Consider the following 18,269-nt stretch of genomic DNA (forward strand, 5'->3'; position numbering starts at 1 on the left):
GGCATATTCTGAAGCTAACATCAAGGAACTATATTCAATATCCTGTTATAAACCATAATGGAAAAGAATATGAAAAAGAGTATATATATATGTATAACTGAATCACTGTGTTGTACAGCAGAAATCAACACAACATTGTAAATGAACTATATGTCAATAAAATAAATTAAAAAAAAATAAAACTAACATCATGTAAGGAAGCCACTAGGCTCTTTTGCAATTATTTTTGAATCATCATGCCACTTTTCAAAGATTACGTTAGATAGGCTATTAGTCCAACCCTGTATTACAACTGTATTTTTTGTTATGCATAAAGGAGTAACAAATAGTTTCTGTAGATATAATTTAAATATCATGGTCCCTAAACTTTAATTCTCCTGTTGTACCACCACCGTTAATGCCTGAAATAATCATTCCTTTCTCTGTTTCTTCTGTTTTCCCATAACAGTAAGCTTTTTAGCCTCTAATACTTTCCATAGAAATTGTTCCCCATAACTTTTATATCTCTGCTTTTTTAATCTCTCTAATTCTAGTACTTACTTTCAGGAGGTAACAGAAGAAAGTATTTCTACTGTGACTTTCAGGCACTTCTTCAAAGTTGTCTCCCTGAAGATGTCATTTCTGTGACGAAAGTATATTATGCTAAAGGATCTGGAATGTATACCACAGTTAGAACAAGCAAAAGATGCCACACTTTGGCTGCAGATAGATAATGAAGAACACAACCTATGTTTTCTCAAGCAGAAAACAATTGAGGGCAGTCTAGAAAACAAAAGAAAATAAGATAAATTATTTGTTAAATATTTCTAAAATGTGGGTCTTTTACTTTATAGAACCAGCACATTTCAAATTACTTGTAGGGGCTTCCCTGGTGGCACAGTGGTCAAGAATCCGCCTGCCAATGCAGGGGACACGGGTTTGAGCCCCGGTCTGGGAAGATCCCACATGCTGCGGAGCACGCGCTCTGAAGCCCACGAGCCACAACTACTGAAGCCCACGCGCCTAGAGCCCGTGCTCTGAAACAAGAGAAGCCACCACGGTGAGAAGCACGCGCACCACAACAAAGAGTAGCCCCTGCTCGCAGCAACTAGAGAAAGCCCGCGTGCAACAACGAAGACCCAATGCAGCCAAAAATAAATAAATAAAATAAATAAATTTATAAAATTACTTGTAGCAAAATAAGGTTTTAACACAATTTTCCAGAAAGATATATTGAATAAAGCGAGATATACTGGTTTCCATAGATAAAAGAGTCAGAGAACTCCAATTTACAGAAATAAATTAGATAAACAATTTTTTAAAATTTACCCTCAGAAGCTAAATCAATATTCACCAAAGTGCTGGATTAAATTAACCTTGCCAAGAGCAATTAATGTAACAATAGCTCCAATAAAGCCTCATTAAGTAATCAATTAGAATCATTACAAGGAACAAAAGATTCATCAAAAAGCTCCTCACCAGTAGCATGAGTTTTATTTTTAAAAAACCATTCTTATTTTAACTAGAGCTGAAGGCAAAAGGCATTTGCCCTTGAAAATAAATGTCTAAAGGATACATGATTTCTAGTACTTTTGATTTTATGATTATTTTGGAAATTATTGTTCAGGAAATTCTAATTTTCCTTTAGAGGTAATTTTGTCAAATTTGCTGCAAGACTTCTCAGAAAAAGTAATTTTATAATATCCCAAGTTCTTAATTGTTTTTTCTATGGGTACTTTTCTCCTTTCCAATGATTATCAGCTAAGATTAACTAATATTTGTTTCACTCTTAAATTTTTAGGTGTACACTTATTTCATGAATTGCTGTGTGACCCTGGGCAAGTTACTTAACTTCTCTGGGTCCCCATATTATCACCTGTAAAAAAAAAATTGGTCTAGAGGTGAGCTATAATAGGGATTCTCAACCTCTCCCCCTTCCTTCCCTATAGACATGATGGTTATGATGAATTAACATCAGCAGCAGTGGCTCATCCAGCTACTCAGTGAGGCTGCCTGTTGCCTGCTCTCTCTTCCTTTGAGGGAAATCACTGAACTAAGATTAGTTTTAGCTATACAAAGTCTATGAGTCTATAGTGATCAGAAGATTAAAAATGACCATCTGAAATTGTGCAACCTTGAGATGAAGTTTTTTCTTTGCTTTTCTTTTTTTTTAAATAAATAAATTTATTTATTTATTTATTTGGCTGTGGTGGGTCTTCGTTGCTGCGCGCGGGCTTTCTCTAGTTGCAGCGAGTGGGAGCTACTCTTCGTTGTGCTGCGCGGGCTTCTCATTGCGGTGGCTTCTCTTGTTGTGGAGCACGGGCTCTAGGTGCGTGGGCTTCAGTAGTTGTGGCGTGCAGGCTCAGTAGCTGTGGCACGTGGGCTCAGTAGTTGTGGCTCTCAGGCTCTAGAGTGCAGGCTCACTAGTTGTGGCACACAGGCTTAGTTGCTCCGCGGCATGTGGGATCTTCCCGGACCAGGGCTTGAACCCGTGTCCCCTGCATTGGCAGGCAGATTCTTTTTTTTTTTTTTTTTTTTTGGCAGGCGGATTCTTAACCACCGCGCCATCAGGGAAGCCCCTTCTTTGCTTTTCCTTTTCCTTCATCCAACCTCTATTTATTCAGCACTGTGCAGGGCTCTGATACAACAGACACAGTTCTTGAATAAAATTATCTTTTTTGAGGTTCTTAGTAAAAAAAAGAAACACACATAATTTAAAGAGGATGAAGTCTATGCTAACATGGCTTTCAACACCTTCCCTCTTTACCACCCTTCTCTGTCCCTTTGATGAAATTAATAGGAAAATCTCTACAACAAATTAAGAGTAGCATATGACAGGCATTGTACCAAGCTTTAATCTCAAACTTGCAAAGGTAAGAGGTCAAAGCTTCAGTTTACATGTTTTGGCTACTCCAAGATTCTAGGCTATTGTTGGGTTTATTGATTATCTACAAAAACATTTTAAGGTAAGGTAGCTCACTAAGATAAAGGGGTAATGACACGGACAGAATGTGCTGGCATCTCTTTTATCACACTTATGGATCAAGCTATTACATTATTTGTACAGGTTAAACTATTTACACCTACACTATCAACCATTTAATTTTAGACAGGTTTATTGTTTCACCAGCAAAATTAGACTAGAATTTCAATTTTGAACATTAGTATAAATCTCTCTCCCCTAAATTTTAAACCCTTTCCCCTGCTTTTAGGAAACATAATTGCATAATTCAAACTCCTTTAATACTGTGACCTAGTTCCTCCTCTTGATGTTATAAACGGCTCATGTAACTATGGTAACCATCCAGGGAAAATTGAATGTTTTTCTGGTCAGCAATATGCAAAGTATACCATACGTGTTATTTTTCTCTCTGGGATAACCAAAGTGGATAATACGTGTTTGCTCTTCTTCTTGGTTATGGGAATGACATTTTATCATACTGAAAATTCTATGACTATAGACCCAGTCATTCACAGTACCTTCATTAAAAGGTTTAGGATCCTCTTTTGCTGTTAGTGGTCATTCTAATTGCTGCACAGTACTATAACCCATAGTATGATTGATTGTATACACCCATCTGCGCTGCCTACCTCATAAACTAAATGTACAGGCTAACAGTACTCATATTAGCAATATTCCATCTCGAGACTCTGGTATTTTCTTAACTTTGTCCTTTAGTCCTAGACAAAGTGTTTCCTTAAAACAGAAAAACTAAAATGGAATCATCTTGGGAGTATACTTAGATACCAAGAAGACTTATTTCCCGTTTTTAGTGATTTTATATGTCTTCTTTTTTGCTTTATTTTTTTTTCTACAATTAAGTTGTACTACTTATGCAATAAAGCAATCAAAAATGCTTTAAAACTGAGCTCAGTGGAGATGTAGACTGTTAGTATTTGTGGTTATTGTTGTCGCCTATTGTACTAATGAATTGATTTAAAGTTTCAGGTTTTTTCAGTACAATTTAAAGTGCTTCACTTGGACCTTCTAGAACAAATTACACTCTAAAGCAAATGCCTAGATTTTTAAAGGATTTATTTATTTGCATTAGGTATAATTACATTTCTACAGTGGGCTATCAATTGGTGACCTTTCAATATGAGGATTTTGTTTAAAGTGATTTTCTTGAATTTCCCTACATTTTGAACAGTGCTTTTTAACAATCCAAATATCTTCCTTAGAAAAAACATTGCTATCTGCTTCCCTGAATTAAATAGGGAATTAACTGCCTTTTACTAGTTTAGAAAAGACCTCACTAACCAAATGCAGTGTGGAATTTGTTTGGATCCTGTTGAACAAACCAAGTGTAAAATAATATTAATGAGACAATAGGGAAATTTCAATTGTCTGGATATTAAATGACAGTAAGATAATTTTTGGATGGGATAATGGTATTGTGGATGTTTTTAAAAAGTTCTCTCTTATCCGTTCATATTTAAAGTACAGAGAAAATGATAATAATCCAGCAAGGATAAGGGAGTGAAATATTAAGGACCATATATTGATAAATATTCAAGCTGGGTGAATGGTATATTAGGATTTATTGTACTATTACCTCTACTTTTGTGTGTGCTTGAAATTTTCCATAATAAAGTTTTAAAAAATATTAAAAAGAAAAAAAGGACTTCAAATTTAATTGTCCTGACTCAAGCAGTAGCTGAATCTTCTCAGCAGGTATCTTTAGGAAACCTTCAGAACTACTTGCTAGTTTGTTTTCCATCAGAGTTTGAAGTGGTCCCCCCTCCCCTTACAGTATAAATAAGGGCCTACCAGAGATCTCTTAAACATTTCTACCAGGGATGTCTCACAGTAACTGATTTAGAAATTAAAGCTAACCTCAAATAGTTCTACTAATTTGGGGGTGTCAGTTACTTATCTTTTTTAAGGTTACTTCAGAAAATATACTGAAGAGCAAATAAGATGCCTTTTTGCTTTATTCATACAATTAAATATCACCAATTAACTTCTATATTGTGGAGAATTGGGGACTTTTAAATATTGCATTTAGCAGGGTACAGGAACCGAATTTGAAAAGGCCCCAAATTTCCAGTTAAGTGATAACTAAAAAGAAAAGGACATGATAAATAACCAAAGTCAAAGGGCTGAGTTTGGGGAGTATAGTGATTTTTTTTTTTACCCTCCTCACAATCTGCTTTCACAAGTACGGCAGGAGTTAAGTCTTTGATTAACTTTTATAAATTATTACAGCAAAAAAAGCACATGTCTGACAATTCACATACACACATAGATTACCATATGAGAGTGTTCTTTATAGGTTTAGATCAACACAAGCTGCAGAATCATTATTTAGACTTTTTGCTTCCTTTCAGCCTGTTCAACAGAATTATGAAAGGTCAAAATAATGCTCTAAAAGGTCTTCACTTCCATACTCATCCTTCCTTCCTCATCCTGCTCATGGTTCCTGGAAGGAGTGCTCTAGGTATTATGAATCATTGCGTTTTCTCACTTCTAGTCTCAAACCATGTGTTATATCTGCCTGCAGACCACTTCTCAGGCTCAATAAAACCCATATGTGCGTTCTGTGTCTAATCGGAATCAGTAAATAATAAGGCATCTTGCATTATTTTGGGCCTTCAATAAAAACTAGCTGATTTAAATCTATGAGTAAACAAAAATAGTAGGGTTTACGTAAAAGGTGATTAAAATTCAATTCTTAACAGTGACTTTTTTGACAAGACCTGGCTGGTTAATCTGATTTAAAGAATGACAACAAGAAAATCCCTAGACGGTTCTCAGAAATACAAGACACTGGACTGCCTGGGTTGACTAAATATTCAAGTGGTCAAAACCTCCAAGTGTCACAGGATAATAATACAAGACAATCTCTGAGTCCTGAGCCATATTATCTTGTTCCCAAGACTCAAATTTCCAAGAGTGCTTTGTTCCGGTTTGAAATCTAAAATATCCTCTAGATCAAGGTCTAGATTTCTCTTTCCCTGTCAGTGGTAACGTACTATTAACAGCTGTTTCAAAAGTGCCCTAAATAGGTCACCATACAGGTGCCCCACCGCTGCAAACCAATTGGATATAAGGAGAAATCCCAATTTATCGCCCCCTCATGTTTTCTTTTTAACTCAAATGTACTACTCACAATAGTGCTTGTTTACATAGGCATTCCGTTAAAATTCTCCGCGTATTCTTTCTCTTTACACCCATTTCTTTGAAAAATACACGCTGTTATATACACTGAGTCCATCTGGAATTAAAATCAACTCCTCCGCTTGGCATTTCATTTAACCCCAGATAGGAATTAAACCCTGTCGGCCGGTCACGTAGATGACGACGTGGGCCTGATTCCTGATTCGGTCTCCATCCTCGGTCCTCGCGTCTCCATCACCCCTGGACCTCGGCCCCCAGTGGTTTTCAGTCTTACGTAGATGTTAAGGTGGTGGTGCCCCTCAGGCCGCCAGGAAGCCCTTGCCTACGTTTAGTGTTTAAACGTTCTGATCCCCGGAGGGAAAACTTTTTTTTTTTTTTAAAGGTTGTCTGTCGGACAAACAGGTATGGGGCAGAGTGAGCCTAAACTAACGCGATTCCTCAGGAGCCCTAGGGTGGACAAAACCTGCACGTCCTGGTGCGCCGGGAGACCCCCGCGTCTGCGGAAGGGCGGGAGCTCGCAGAAGCCAGGAGGGAGATTCAAAAAGCGGACGGACTAAGGGAGAAAGAAACGCAGGGGGCCGCGAGGGCACCGCCTACCTCGGCGATCAGCCCCGGTGCTCCGGGAGCCCGAAGGCCGCGGCGGGAGGAAGACACAGCCAGAGGGCGGTGCCGGCCCGACGGGCACATAGCCGCCGCGCATGCCCGGAGCCGCGCTCGCCTCACGCCCGCCGCGTAGTTCCCTCAGGACTCCCTCCGGGTCGCTGCGTAAGGCGGCCGCCTGCTGCTCCTTTTAAGGCTCGCGAGGGGCCGCGCTGCATCCATCTGATGGGGAAAAAGTCGGTAACACCGCGCCGAGGGAGCTGGGCCAAGCTTCCCCGTCCCTGTGGGCAGGACGGAAGGAAGGGGTCAGCCACCTGCCCTCTCAAGTCCCATTCAGACATTGAGCAGAGGCGGACCCGACAGTGCTTCCCCTTTAAGAGGGGGCGGGGCGCAGCCTACCTTTTGGCCGCCCTCCGCACCCTCCCCCCGGGCCAAGAGTTGACAGACCAATCGCCCGGGTGGCGGAGGGAAGGCGGGAGAATGCGAACCCTTCGGCTGGGCGGTAGGGGCGGGCCCCCGGCCTTATTAGGAGGGAGTCCTGCGCAGGCGCAGAGGCGGCCGCAGCCTGAGGGGCGGGGGCGGTCCAGTGAGAGACTCTCCGACAGGCACGGAGGGTGATTGGGAGGAAGGGGGCCAGCGAGAGGCTTGTCATGGGGATCCGAGGTACGAGACGGCATTGGTAGCATCTGGTGACTCCGAGGGGGACAGGAAGTGTCAACGCCCGGGACCCCGGCGCCAGCTCCGCTGGGGGGATCCCCGCTGCTCTAGTCCTGAGGAGGGAGGGGGAAAAGGAGGGAGCCCCGATCTCGCCCCGCCCCTGGGCTTGTTACCGCGGGGGCGGGGAGTGAGGGCTTCTTTTGCGGGGAGTAGAGATCGGGGGACTCGGCTGTGCCCTCTCGAGCGGCTGCCGGTGTCCCCGCGGCGCCGGGCTGCCGAGCAGAGGAGCCGCGGCGGCCGTGGCTGTTGCATGTGTGGCTGCTGGATGCGGAGGCGGCGGCGGCGGCGGCGGCGAGGAGCAGCAGCGGCGGCAGGATGTTAGGGCAGCAGCAACAGCAACTCTACTCGTCGGCCGCGCTCCTGACGGGGGAGCGGAGCCGGCTCCTCACCTGCTATGTGCAGGACTACCTCGAGTGCGTGGAGTCGCTGCCCCACGACATGCAGAGGAACGTGTCCGTGCTGCGAGAGCTGGACAACAAATATCAAGGTAGGGGCCGCGGGGCTGCCGGTAAGGTCCTCCCCCACTCGGGTCCGCTGGCCGCCGGGCACGGTCGCTCGGAGCCTGCCCGGGGAAGTGCCACTTTCCTTTTCTCCTGTGACAGTCTCCCCGACTGCACAGAGGGGGTCTGGTGTGTGGGACGGGGGAACGGGACTGGAGACCGGGTTCGCGGCCCTCCCTTCCCCCGCTGCGGTCGGCGAGGACTTCTCGGGGGTCTCAAGGGTGGGGGTGGTGGCCGCTCGTCAGCCGCCGCTGCAGACCCAGCGGCTGCAGCTGGTGTGGAGACGAATCAGCCATTTTAAGCAGCAAGCATTTGTTCCGGCCCTCGCCTGCCCGGTGCCGCAGACCCTCCTGCCTCGGCCGGGGAGCGTGCAGCCGGGCGGGGGCTGTGGGGAGTGAGCGGCCGGCCGCGGCCGGACTCCCGCTGGCCTCCGGGGCCTGGCTTTCCCCACCCCCCCCTCGGGCCCCCACCCCCTGAGAGCAGATGCATTGGAACGTGCAGGGGGGAGGGGGCGCGAGAGGGCTGCGAAGGCGGCCTCCGGGGAGGTCCCTCCCTCAGCTCTCCGGCTCCCGGCTTGGGAATAGAGGAGGCTTTCCCTCTCCCGCCCCAGGGAAAGTTCCGGGCCACAGCCTTTCCCAGCTCTTTTCAGCCAAATGGTTAAAAGGCTAGGGGTCCCCGCGGGGGAAGGGAGAGGGGTGTGTGTGGCGGGGTGGACCCCCCGCCCGCGCTGGGGGCGGGGCCTGCGGTCGTGACGTAGGACATGGGCGGTGCGCGGACGCGCGCACTCCCGCCCGTCTGGAAAATGGCTGGTTGCAGGAAGGCTTGGGCGACACTGGCTGTTCGGGAGGGGACCGTGCGGGACATTAGCTCGTCCTGAGCGGAGTCAGTGTTGGGATTTGGGACATGTTTGTTTGATTTTTCGACTTTTTCCCAATCACTCAATCACGACAAAGACACAGTCAGCTACTGTGATCGTCGCTGGCCCCTGCAGCGCGTAGGTTCCGGGCGTTGCGTCACTTCCGGGCCCCTGGAGGATGTGGGTTAGTTGACTGGGCAACCGCCTGGCGTCTCTTAACCCCTGGGTCCCTCCTCCGCCAAGTTGAAGTGCAGAGGCAAAAGCCACCCTTTGTGGTCAGACCCAAGGAGCTAGGGTTGATTCCCTGGAATCAGCCTTTCTTACAGAGAGAATATTATTTACTATTTACCATTGGTGGCCCTTTCGCCTGTAACTACAAGGGGAGGAGTTTAAATGGGGAGCCGTTTGGTTTAATAACCCTGAATCAAAGAACAGACCTTGGACATAATGTGGAATCAGCCATACGGACTTTAAAAAGATAACTTCTTGGACCCATTTTCTGTTTTTCGACACGTCGCTAGTTTTGTGATTTAGTGTCTAAGGAACGCATTTCTGGGGTGATATTTTCGGGCCTGTAGCCTGATAGAACATTGAAGTGTCTCTGTGTTTTTTCACCTATAATTTATTTCTGCCTTTTGAACCCGTATGACTGACAGGATTGATCTCTGTTGGGGGGAAGCGAATTAATACGATTACTTACTGTGTGTCAGTTGCTGCACCACGTCCAGAACATTGTCTCATTTAATCTTCACAATGCAGTAAAAATTCATTTTACAGACAAATTAAAATTTACAAGGAGTTTAAGTAACTTGTCCAATTAAGTGGGGAATGTTTGACTCCACAGCCTGGCTGCTGCAGGTGCACATGCTCGTTTTTAAATTATTTAAGTCTTTTTTTTTTTGTTTTTTTGTTTCTTTAAATAAAAGTTCTCCAAAGGTATTTTCTATAGACATGGAGCACATACCTGAATTGTAACCTAAAAATGTTGTATGTTGTACATGTGTGCTTAAGAATTGTATGTTGAACATTTTTAGTTTTTCAAATAATCATAACTCTGAAGTTTGTAAAGCTTGCAGGCTTTTACGTTTCTTTAAAGACATGTTTGCCTTCACGAAAGTTAAGCTATTTTTTTTTTCATTTGAATTGGGGAGGGGCAATTTGTTCCAGGGAAATTTGCCATCTTGACCATCTAGAGTCGATAGAAGTAGCTTTGGTAACATGAGAAACAGTATTAGGCCTTGAAAGATCGAGAGATTTAAAAAAATTTTAGCCCCATTAAAATTGTAGTTCTTGGGCTTCCCTGGTGGCGCAGTGGTTGAGAATCTGCCTGCCAATGCAGGGGACACGGGTTCGAGCCCTGGTCTGGGAGGATCCCACATGCCGCGGAGCAACTGGGCCCGTGAGCCACAACTACTGAGCCTGCGCGTCTGGAGCCTGTGCCCCTCAACGGGAGAGGCCACGACGGTGAGAGGCCCGCGCACCGCGATGAAGAGTGGCCCCGCTCGCCACAACCAAAGAAAGCCCTCGCACAGAAACGAAGACCCAACACAGCCAAAAATAAATAAATAAATAAATTAAAAAAAAAAAAAAAAAATTGTAGTTCTTTTGAAGAGTAATACAAAAACAGTGATCTAGTTTTCACTCTGCACATGCTTACTAAGCTCAACTTTCAGTTTTCTATTAGCTTTATATGCTTGTGTGTTCTTGGTTTTTCATGTTTTTTGTTTCTTTGCTAGTTCTTAAGTATTTCCTGTTTTTAGATTTAATACCTACAGCAAAATTCGATGATATATATTATATAGGTAGTCAAAGAAATTTCTCTCCTATTTGAGACACTTTCAGAAGTTACTGAAGAACCTCAAAAGTAGCCTTAAAAACATAGAGAAATGAAGAAAACAATTTCACAACTGAATGAAGTATTATGGGGTATGGTTATTAGAGAACCTCAATTTTTGTTCCAATATTCTCGTTCCAGTATTTCTCGTTCATAGTTCAAAGGTAAATAACCTTTGAACTAAAATTTCGTACTTAATTTTAAGTGCCTTCCATGCAGCTGCGTAGAAAGCGCTTAAAGGGCAGAGCCAGACTGACATAATGGCAGAGTTCAAAGTCTGGGGTTGATACCTGTTGAGCTTAATTTTCTTCACATATAGAAGTGGTGGCTTCCTCCTGGGACTGCTGTGGGGATTACTGAGAAAGTCACATGGAAGAGGTTCAGTAAGTGTTATTTCACCAGGTAATTAAGGTGTCTTAAAGATGTGAATTTTTACTTCATGTATAATATCAATGTGCTGCTATGAAATAATATATTTAGCTTCTAATTCCTGATTATTCGATACAGAATGTTTGGAATAAGTTTTGCTTTTATTTTTTAAACCTCACATTTTGTGTGTTTGAGGGGAAAATATATAATTTCCTTATTTTTCCTGGAGGAAAATTGGGTTCTTAAGAAATCCACTTACATACCTAGCTGGGCAAATGGGCTAGATGTGAACGTTGTTTAAAAATATGCTCTGCAGGTATGAGTACCCTCAAATGTGTGGGAGCACATTGTCGTGAATCCCGGGTTAAATAGTTGTCCATCAAGTGTGAGTACCTACACTCTCCAGGGCGGCGCGAATTCACAAGTTGTGCTGAATACTTGCTGTATGTTACCTTACTCACAGACACTACCAGTGTTGGTCGTCTAACATTTCTGTTGTCTTTAGAACAGTGATATTAGAAGATAGAACAGTGATATATGGCATCGGGTGTGATAAATTCCAGTTAATTTTTGCTTCTCCACCTTTACTAAAACAGAACTCTTTCAGATAGCATTGTATCTCATAAGGATGAGAAACAGATTTGAATAAGACATCTATGTAAATTTTGGTGACATCTGGAACTATATTTTCAGATATTTGTATACCTTCTAATGACTCGGCCATTTTTAATTGATGTAAGTGGGTCCTCATGCTGTGCAATATCTAAATCAGCAGTTCAAAAAGCTGAGAACCAACGGCTGAGTTATCTACAAAAGCACAGTGATCCAATGCTGACTTTACTATAATTTTGTTAGTAGCTTAGTCAGTTGATGCCAGAACCTGAACCTAAACCTGCTCCGGAAATAGTTTGATTTTCAGACTCTCCCATGTGATGAAATAAAAGAGCCATTCAGGCTAATATGATGGGAAACTAAGAGTTACTTGTGTCTGCTTTGCTTAAGAATGTCCAGGGGATGATATGAAAGTCAAGGTATAGCGTCTCTCTGGAGTTCTGTAGCAAGTCATCGATTGAACCGTAAATCCTGTAAACACAGTTGGACAGTAATCTAGCCTAGTCCTGGAACCTTTTTAAGTTTTACGGCTGGAGTCCAGCATGGAATTTTTATATACAGAGTAGTTTTGAGGTTTACCTGAAGTATAGGTGATATGGCACTGGGTGAGCTCTAGAGTGGCACAGAGTGTTCCTGCCCAAGTAAAGACTTTTGATTAATAATTAGCCACACATCTCTTATCCTTTCTAATATAGACGAATGAGTATTAAGAGAGTTTTGTGTTCATTCTTTTTATTAGTTTATCTCTAAATGTACTTTCATGTTGGATAATATGTGGTCTTTGTAAGGGAAATGAAATGTTTTTCATGTATTCATACTATGGAGGAGTGTGGTTTTATGGTTTGAGTTCATTCTAACTGTACCAATTCTTTGAAAAATAACTACCTTGAAAAATGTTATATGTGCTACCATATATTTTCTTTTCCTTTTTTAGAAACATTAAAGGAAATTGATGATGTCTATGAAAAATATAAGAAAGAAGATGATTCAAACCAGAAAAAACGCCTCCAGCAGCATCTCCAGAGAGCATTAATCAATAGTCAAGAATTGGGAGATGAAAAAATTCAGATTGTCACACAGATGCTCGAATTGGTGGAAAATCGGGCAAGGCAAATGGAGCTACATTCACAGTGTTTTCAAGATCCTGCTGAAAGTGAGCGAGCCTCAGATAAAGCAAAGATGGATTCCAGCCAACCAGAACGATCTTCGAGAAGACCCCGCCGACAGCGAACCAGTGAAAGCCGTGATCTGTGTCACATGACGAATGGGATTGAAGACTGTGATGATCAGCCACCTAAAGAAAAGAAATCCAAGTCAGCCAAGAAAAAGAAACGCTCCAAGGCCAAGCAGGAGAGGGAAGCTTCACCTGTCGAGTTTGCAATAGATCCCAATGAACCTACATATTGTTTATGTAACCAAGTGTCTTATGGGGAAATGATCGGATGTGACAATGAACAGTGTCCAATTGAATGGTTTCACTTTTCATGTGTCTCACTTACCTATAAACCAAAGGGGAAATGGTATTGCCCAAAGTGCAGGGGAGATAATGAGAAAACGATGGACAAAAGTACTGAAAAGACAAAGAAGGAGAGAAGATCGAGGTAGTAAAGGCCATCTGCATTTTAAAGGGTTATTTGTCTTTTATATAATTCTTTCAGAATTTACTTTCAGAAAATGTTTTAGGGTAAATGCATAAGACTATGCAATAATTTTTAATCATTAGTATTAATGGTGTATTAAAAGTTGTTGTACTTTGTCTGTGACCTTAATTTTCTGCACTGAATTACCAAATATTTTAAACCAGGTAGTCTTCAGATCACCTGATGAAAGGAGCAGGGAGCAGGGAAGGGTGGTGTGAATATGATCACCACCATGATCACAAACCATGCCTAGTTCCTTTTCACTGAAAATGCAATGCTAATTTTGGGGTAGACACCAAAGTTTTGCTAGCATTTTAGTCTATGTGCTTAAAAAAATTTAGATATAGTTGGAGTTCTCTGTAAGCATTCAGATTATCTTGGGTAATTTAAAATATGAACACTATACCATTCAGAGCTTCTCTCTTCCTGGCCCCATTTATACATACACTTGGTCATCTCTAGTCTTCCAAGAATTTAAGGAACTAGAGATACGAATAATTTGGGATTCCATGTGGAATAATGTGCTCTTATTAGAGTATTTGCTGCTCTATTTTCCATAGTAGCATTTTGATACACTGTCAGTAGCCCATTTATAAATACCTTGCTGCTGCTTCATAGCTGCATTCAGTCTAGTGCTTATTAATAAGGGAGTTGTTTTGTTTTAATTGGGACAAGTAGGAACAGTTAGGATACCAAAAATGCTGCCGTTGGCTTATATTGGCAAAATTTGGGTTATGCAGTATCATGATTCAAGGTTGAGCAATTTTAAAAAGGCATTTAATAATATATTTCATGTTGACCCACGGCTGGGACGCCTAGCCACAGGCCTGTCAGCGGGAAGAGGGCATATACTAGTCTTTAAATATTGCCTTTATGTCAGACAGTAGTTTAACTAGTTTTGCTAGTGGCTCTAGGTCATTTCTGTCCCAATCAGAAATTATATATTATTTTAAGTAGTAGTGTATTTACTTTCTTAACTTTCTGGTATTGGTGCTGTTTGGTGTCTTCACGTTCAATGAACTAATTTCATTATAACAATGCAATTAATAATGTATTTGTAAATTGAATTTTCCAAGATTCTAAAATTGAATTTTCCAAGATTCTGATATTTTAAGGGTAAGCATCTTGATGGATATATGTCCGTATATTTGGAGAATTTTTTGGTTTTTCAGGAGTGGGGGGCAGTGGATTGACTAGTCCTTAAAATCTATGTGTAACATACTTTTTATTCCTCATTTCTTCCTAATCTGATGACCTTGATTCTTTTTGATTAACATGTGAAAAGTCCTGTTTGCTTGTTTGGAAAAAAGAAAAAAAAAATGTGTTTTTCTCTTCTAGCTCTCCTGTGTGACTTTTAGGCATATCATTTCACCTCATCCGGGTGTCAGGCTACTCACCTGTAGTATGCAGTTGGCTTAAATATCTCCAAGGTTCTTTTGAAATCTACAGTATTTGCACTGTAGTGAGGATTTTAATAATCAAAGGACTTGTTTTTCTCTTTCATTCTTTTTGTCCTTCATTCTGTGGTATAAAGACAGTTTAAAGGTGAGCTTAGAGACGGGTAAATGCACAGTATTTTATTAGCTTCTGTCCTAAGGATATTTTGATTGATGACTGGAGTTGATTATATTGAGCAAGAAATACTGAGTTGTGAAGAAATCCTTTTCTCTCTTGAGAATATAGCATTTTGTCTTAGGGATTATATCCTTGTTACCAGGATAGAGCTGTTCACCTGACACCATTAAAAATATCAGTATGTGCAAAGCCCCCCAAAGCTTCCAGGTGTGACTCACATACAGGTCAACACTTTCATACATAAATTTGCATCAGCATATGGGGAAAAAATGAACCTACAAATAGAAGTCCCAAAATTTGGATTAGGCTTGACAGGAAAACAAGCATGGAAAGTCCTGGAAGATGTGTTCTCTTTGAGAACTAATGTTTGAAACAGTTTTATTTTTATGAATTTTAGTTTTCTGTACCACGCAGGAAATAGAAGCCTTAAGTTTGCATAACATTATGACTGGTATTTCTTTTTTTAAGTATAATAGATTTCATATACTATTTCATACCGTGCTTACCAACTCATACTATATACCAGTGGTTCCCAAACTTGTCTCACATTGGAATTACCTCAGGAGCTTCAAAAAATACTGATACTTGTGTCCCACCCAGCAGTTGTGACCTAATTCATTTGGAATGTAGTTTTAATATTAGAATTTTTAAAAGATTCCTAGGTGATTGTAATGTACAGAAAAGTTACAGAACCACTGCCATATTATGAAAATTTGAACTTATTGAAAACCACTAGTGGATTCTCTACATCCAGGTTTGTGTGACTGAAGCCCATATAAGTGTGGATACGTACATGAGAGTTTGTCCCCCGTCCCCAAAAGTTCCACCAACAATACTTGAAGACTCAGTACTTGAGTGCTTCTTGTGTGCTAGTGTGCTAGGCACTGTTCTAAGTAGCGATGGTTTAAAAAGAAGAAACAGTCCCTGCTCATGGGCCAGACATTCTAGAGGCAGAGTTATGTGTGTGTGTGTGTGTGTGTGTGTGTATATATATATAATATAACTCCAGGTAATGGTGTTAAATCCCAAAAGGAAAGGATAACGGAGTAAGGAGAGGGGAAATGAGTAGAAAGGGAGGTGAGTCTTCTACTTAATGTGGTTAAGGAAGGTCTCTCTAAAGAAGTGATCCTTGAGCTGAGACCAGAAAGAAATAGTGAAGTGAGGCAAGCAAAGATTTAGAGGAGGGAGGAACAGAACAGTCTTGTCAATTTGACTAGAGCATTTGATGTAATGTGGGAGGGGCTTCTTGGAAGCCATGATGGAAAATGTGTGCAAACTTATCATAGGGAGCCTTGGTGAAGATAGGGAGGTATAGGAGACTGTCAGAAGTCTTTGTACCAAAAATATTGCTGGCTTAGACTAGGGTGGGAGCAGCGGAGGTGGTGGTAGGTGGTAGGACTCTTGCCTGTGTTTAAAGGTACAGCCATCAGCAGGACTTTGGCCCAGAGATTGGAAAGCAAAGGGGTGACAAGGATGACTTGGGTTTTGGACTTGAGGGATCAAGATTTGTGTTTTGCACTTAGGTTCGAGGTGCCTGATAGATTTCTAGTGGGACTCCAGCGTGGAGTTGGGGGGCTGAAGTTAGGGGAAGGGACAGGAGATAAATATTTGGGAGTTAGCCTGTGAAGGGAGTTTAAAGTCATGTGACTGAAATCACTCATGTAACTAGATCAGCGCTTCTCAAATTTTAATAAGCATGTGAGTCACCTAGTTTTCCAAAAATGCAGATTCTGATTCAGTAGGTCTGGCATGGGGTCCGAGACGCTACATTCCTAACAAGCTCCTCAGTGATGCCAGCGCTGCTGGTTCAGGGACCACATATTGAGTAGCAACCACATAGTTCCAGGAGAGGGAGGCGTGGGCCTTGTGGTACCCCAACATTTGAAAGGGGCCAGCCGAAGGAGACTCCCAGATCTCTCGGTGAGATAAAGCGGAAAAATGTGACACACCGGAAACAAAAGTGGAGAAAGTGTTTCAAGAAGGGAGTGATCTCACGTGCTGGTCGAGTAAGGTGAGGGCTGTGACTTAATGGTTAGGCAGGGAAGATTGTTGTGAAGTTTAACAGGCTGCAGGGTTTGGGCACGAAGGCTTGGCTGGGGTGGCTTGCGAGCAGAAGGGGACTGAAGCAGAGCCAGCAACTGGGCAGCTCTGGTTCTCACGTAAAGGAAAATAGAAGTGAGATGCAGTTGAGGGGCAGGGGAACTCAGGGAGGATTCTAACTTGGAAGGAGAAACACATATTACGTGCCGATTGGACTATTCCATTAGAAGGGGACAGATGACAGCTGCGGGGAGGGGCGGATTATCGCGGCAGTGGACTCTGGGCAGGCAGGAAGGAGCGAGAGCCAGGACTGTGTTAGCCTCAGGCCCAGGGACAGTGCCGGTTCACGTGTCAGAAGGGAGGGCGGCGTTTCTGCTCATTTATTCAAGGATTTATTGCGTACCTGTTGTACCTCTTATTTACAAGGCACTATTTTAGGTACTGAGGATAAAGCAGTGACCGAAACAAGACAAAAGTCTGTAACTTAGTGGTGCTTAGGTTCTGGAGTGAATGGATGTAAATGCAGATAGCTTGCTAGATTTTGTACCGGGAAAACGGGATCGTTCTCTTCCAAAGCTTCCGCGTTGCCAGTGAAGGGCTGAGACGGAAAACGCGTTGGAAGTCTGCAGCTGTTGGTGGGAGGTGTGTGTAAACTCTCACTGGGGAGATGGGGCAAGTGAATGGGCCCGGAGTGCCAGTCAGAGCTGAGGGGCAGCTGGAGTCTTTCTTTGGTCATAACTTCAAACGGACTCATTCTGTTGCCTGGATGCAGGTGTGAAAAAAGAAGTGTACAAAATAACTTAAAATTTCAAAATCTCTGCACAGTAAGCCAGAAAAATGGCAGCTGCCACATCCTTTCCCCCCCCCCCCCCATCCTTTTTATATACCCAGCGGGTGGCTTCCTCTGAGGGAATGTGTTCTCATCTCCCCACCTGAAATAAAAGGAGCCCGTGTTCCAGGAGCTGTTGGTATTAATAAGCTCGACAGCTCTTCAGCCCTTGAATCAAGTCCTGGTTTGATGTCATTCAAAATCTATTTTAAGTAAAGTACAAGTTATCTTGAAATTACTATGTTGCCTAAACTCTATATCAATTAAAGAAACCAAATCTCCTTTATCACATCCTAAATGTGAAGGCAGGGCTCTGGACCAGGATTGCAGCTGTGGGCTCCTCCGGTATCACAGTCAGGTAACCTGTCCTTGGCCTGCGGTTTGTTCAGCTGTAAAACGAGTGATTTCAGATACGGTTATCCTGAAAATGTGGTTATTATTCATGCCCCTTAACATTACTCATAGGAAACAGTTCTGGTCACAAAGTTCACTAACTGGTTAGTTCACTAACTAGTTTATAAAATAACAACTTTTTTTTTTTTTTTTGGCTGCGCCACGTGCAGAATCTTAGTTCCCCGACCAGAGATGGAACCCATG

At 42.6% G+C, this 18,269-nt stretch overlaps 1 protein-coding gene and 1 long non-coding RNA gene across 4 annotated transcripts in view; one reads left to right on the top strand and one right to left on the bottom strand.

The window, feature by feature from the left end:
- LOC118888038 overlaps positions 1 to 7,024 on the bottom strand; it is a 29,561-nt gene extending 22,537 nt beyond the window's left edge. For 2 of the 3 annotated variants that reach the window (XR_005018225.1, XR_005018227.1), the window contains exons 1-2: positions 6,698 to 7,024; positions 541 to 762 (exon numbers count right to left, since the gene is read on the bottom strand). This is a non-coding gene — a long non-coding RNA (uncharacterized LOC118888038). Of the gene's footprint in view, positions 1 to 540; positions 763 to 6,092; positions 6,663 to 6,697 lie in introns of those variants that run through there. The other variant, XR_005018226.1, reaches the window with a different exon arrangement.
- A 254-nt stretch (positions 7,025 to 7,278) lies between these two features.
- ING2 (inhibitor of growth family member 2) lies at positions 7,279 to 14,565 on the top strand. Its single transcript, XM_036839020.1, has 2 exons — positions 7,279 to 7,904; positions 12,523 to 14,565. The coding sequence occupies exons 1-2, from the start codon at positions 7,733 to 7,735 to the stop codon at positions 13,191 to 13,193; spliced, it is 843 nt and encodes a 280-aa protein (XP_036694915.1). The 5' UTR covers positions 7,279 to 7,732; the 3' UTR covers positions 13,194 to 14,565.
- The last annotated feature ends 3,704 nt before the right edge of the window (positions 14,566 to 18,269 follow it).

The sequence above is a fragment of the Balaenoptera musculus genome, chromosome 21 (genome assembly GCF_009873245.2).
Source record: "Balaenoptera musculus isolate JJ_BM4_2016_0621 chromosome 21, mBalMus1.pri.v3, whole genome shotgun sequence".
NCBI classification, from domain to species: Eukaryota; Metazoa; Chordata; class Mammalia; order Artiodactyla; family Balaenopteridae; genus Balaenoptera; species Balaenoptera musculus.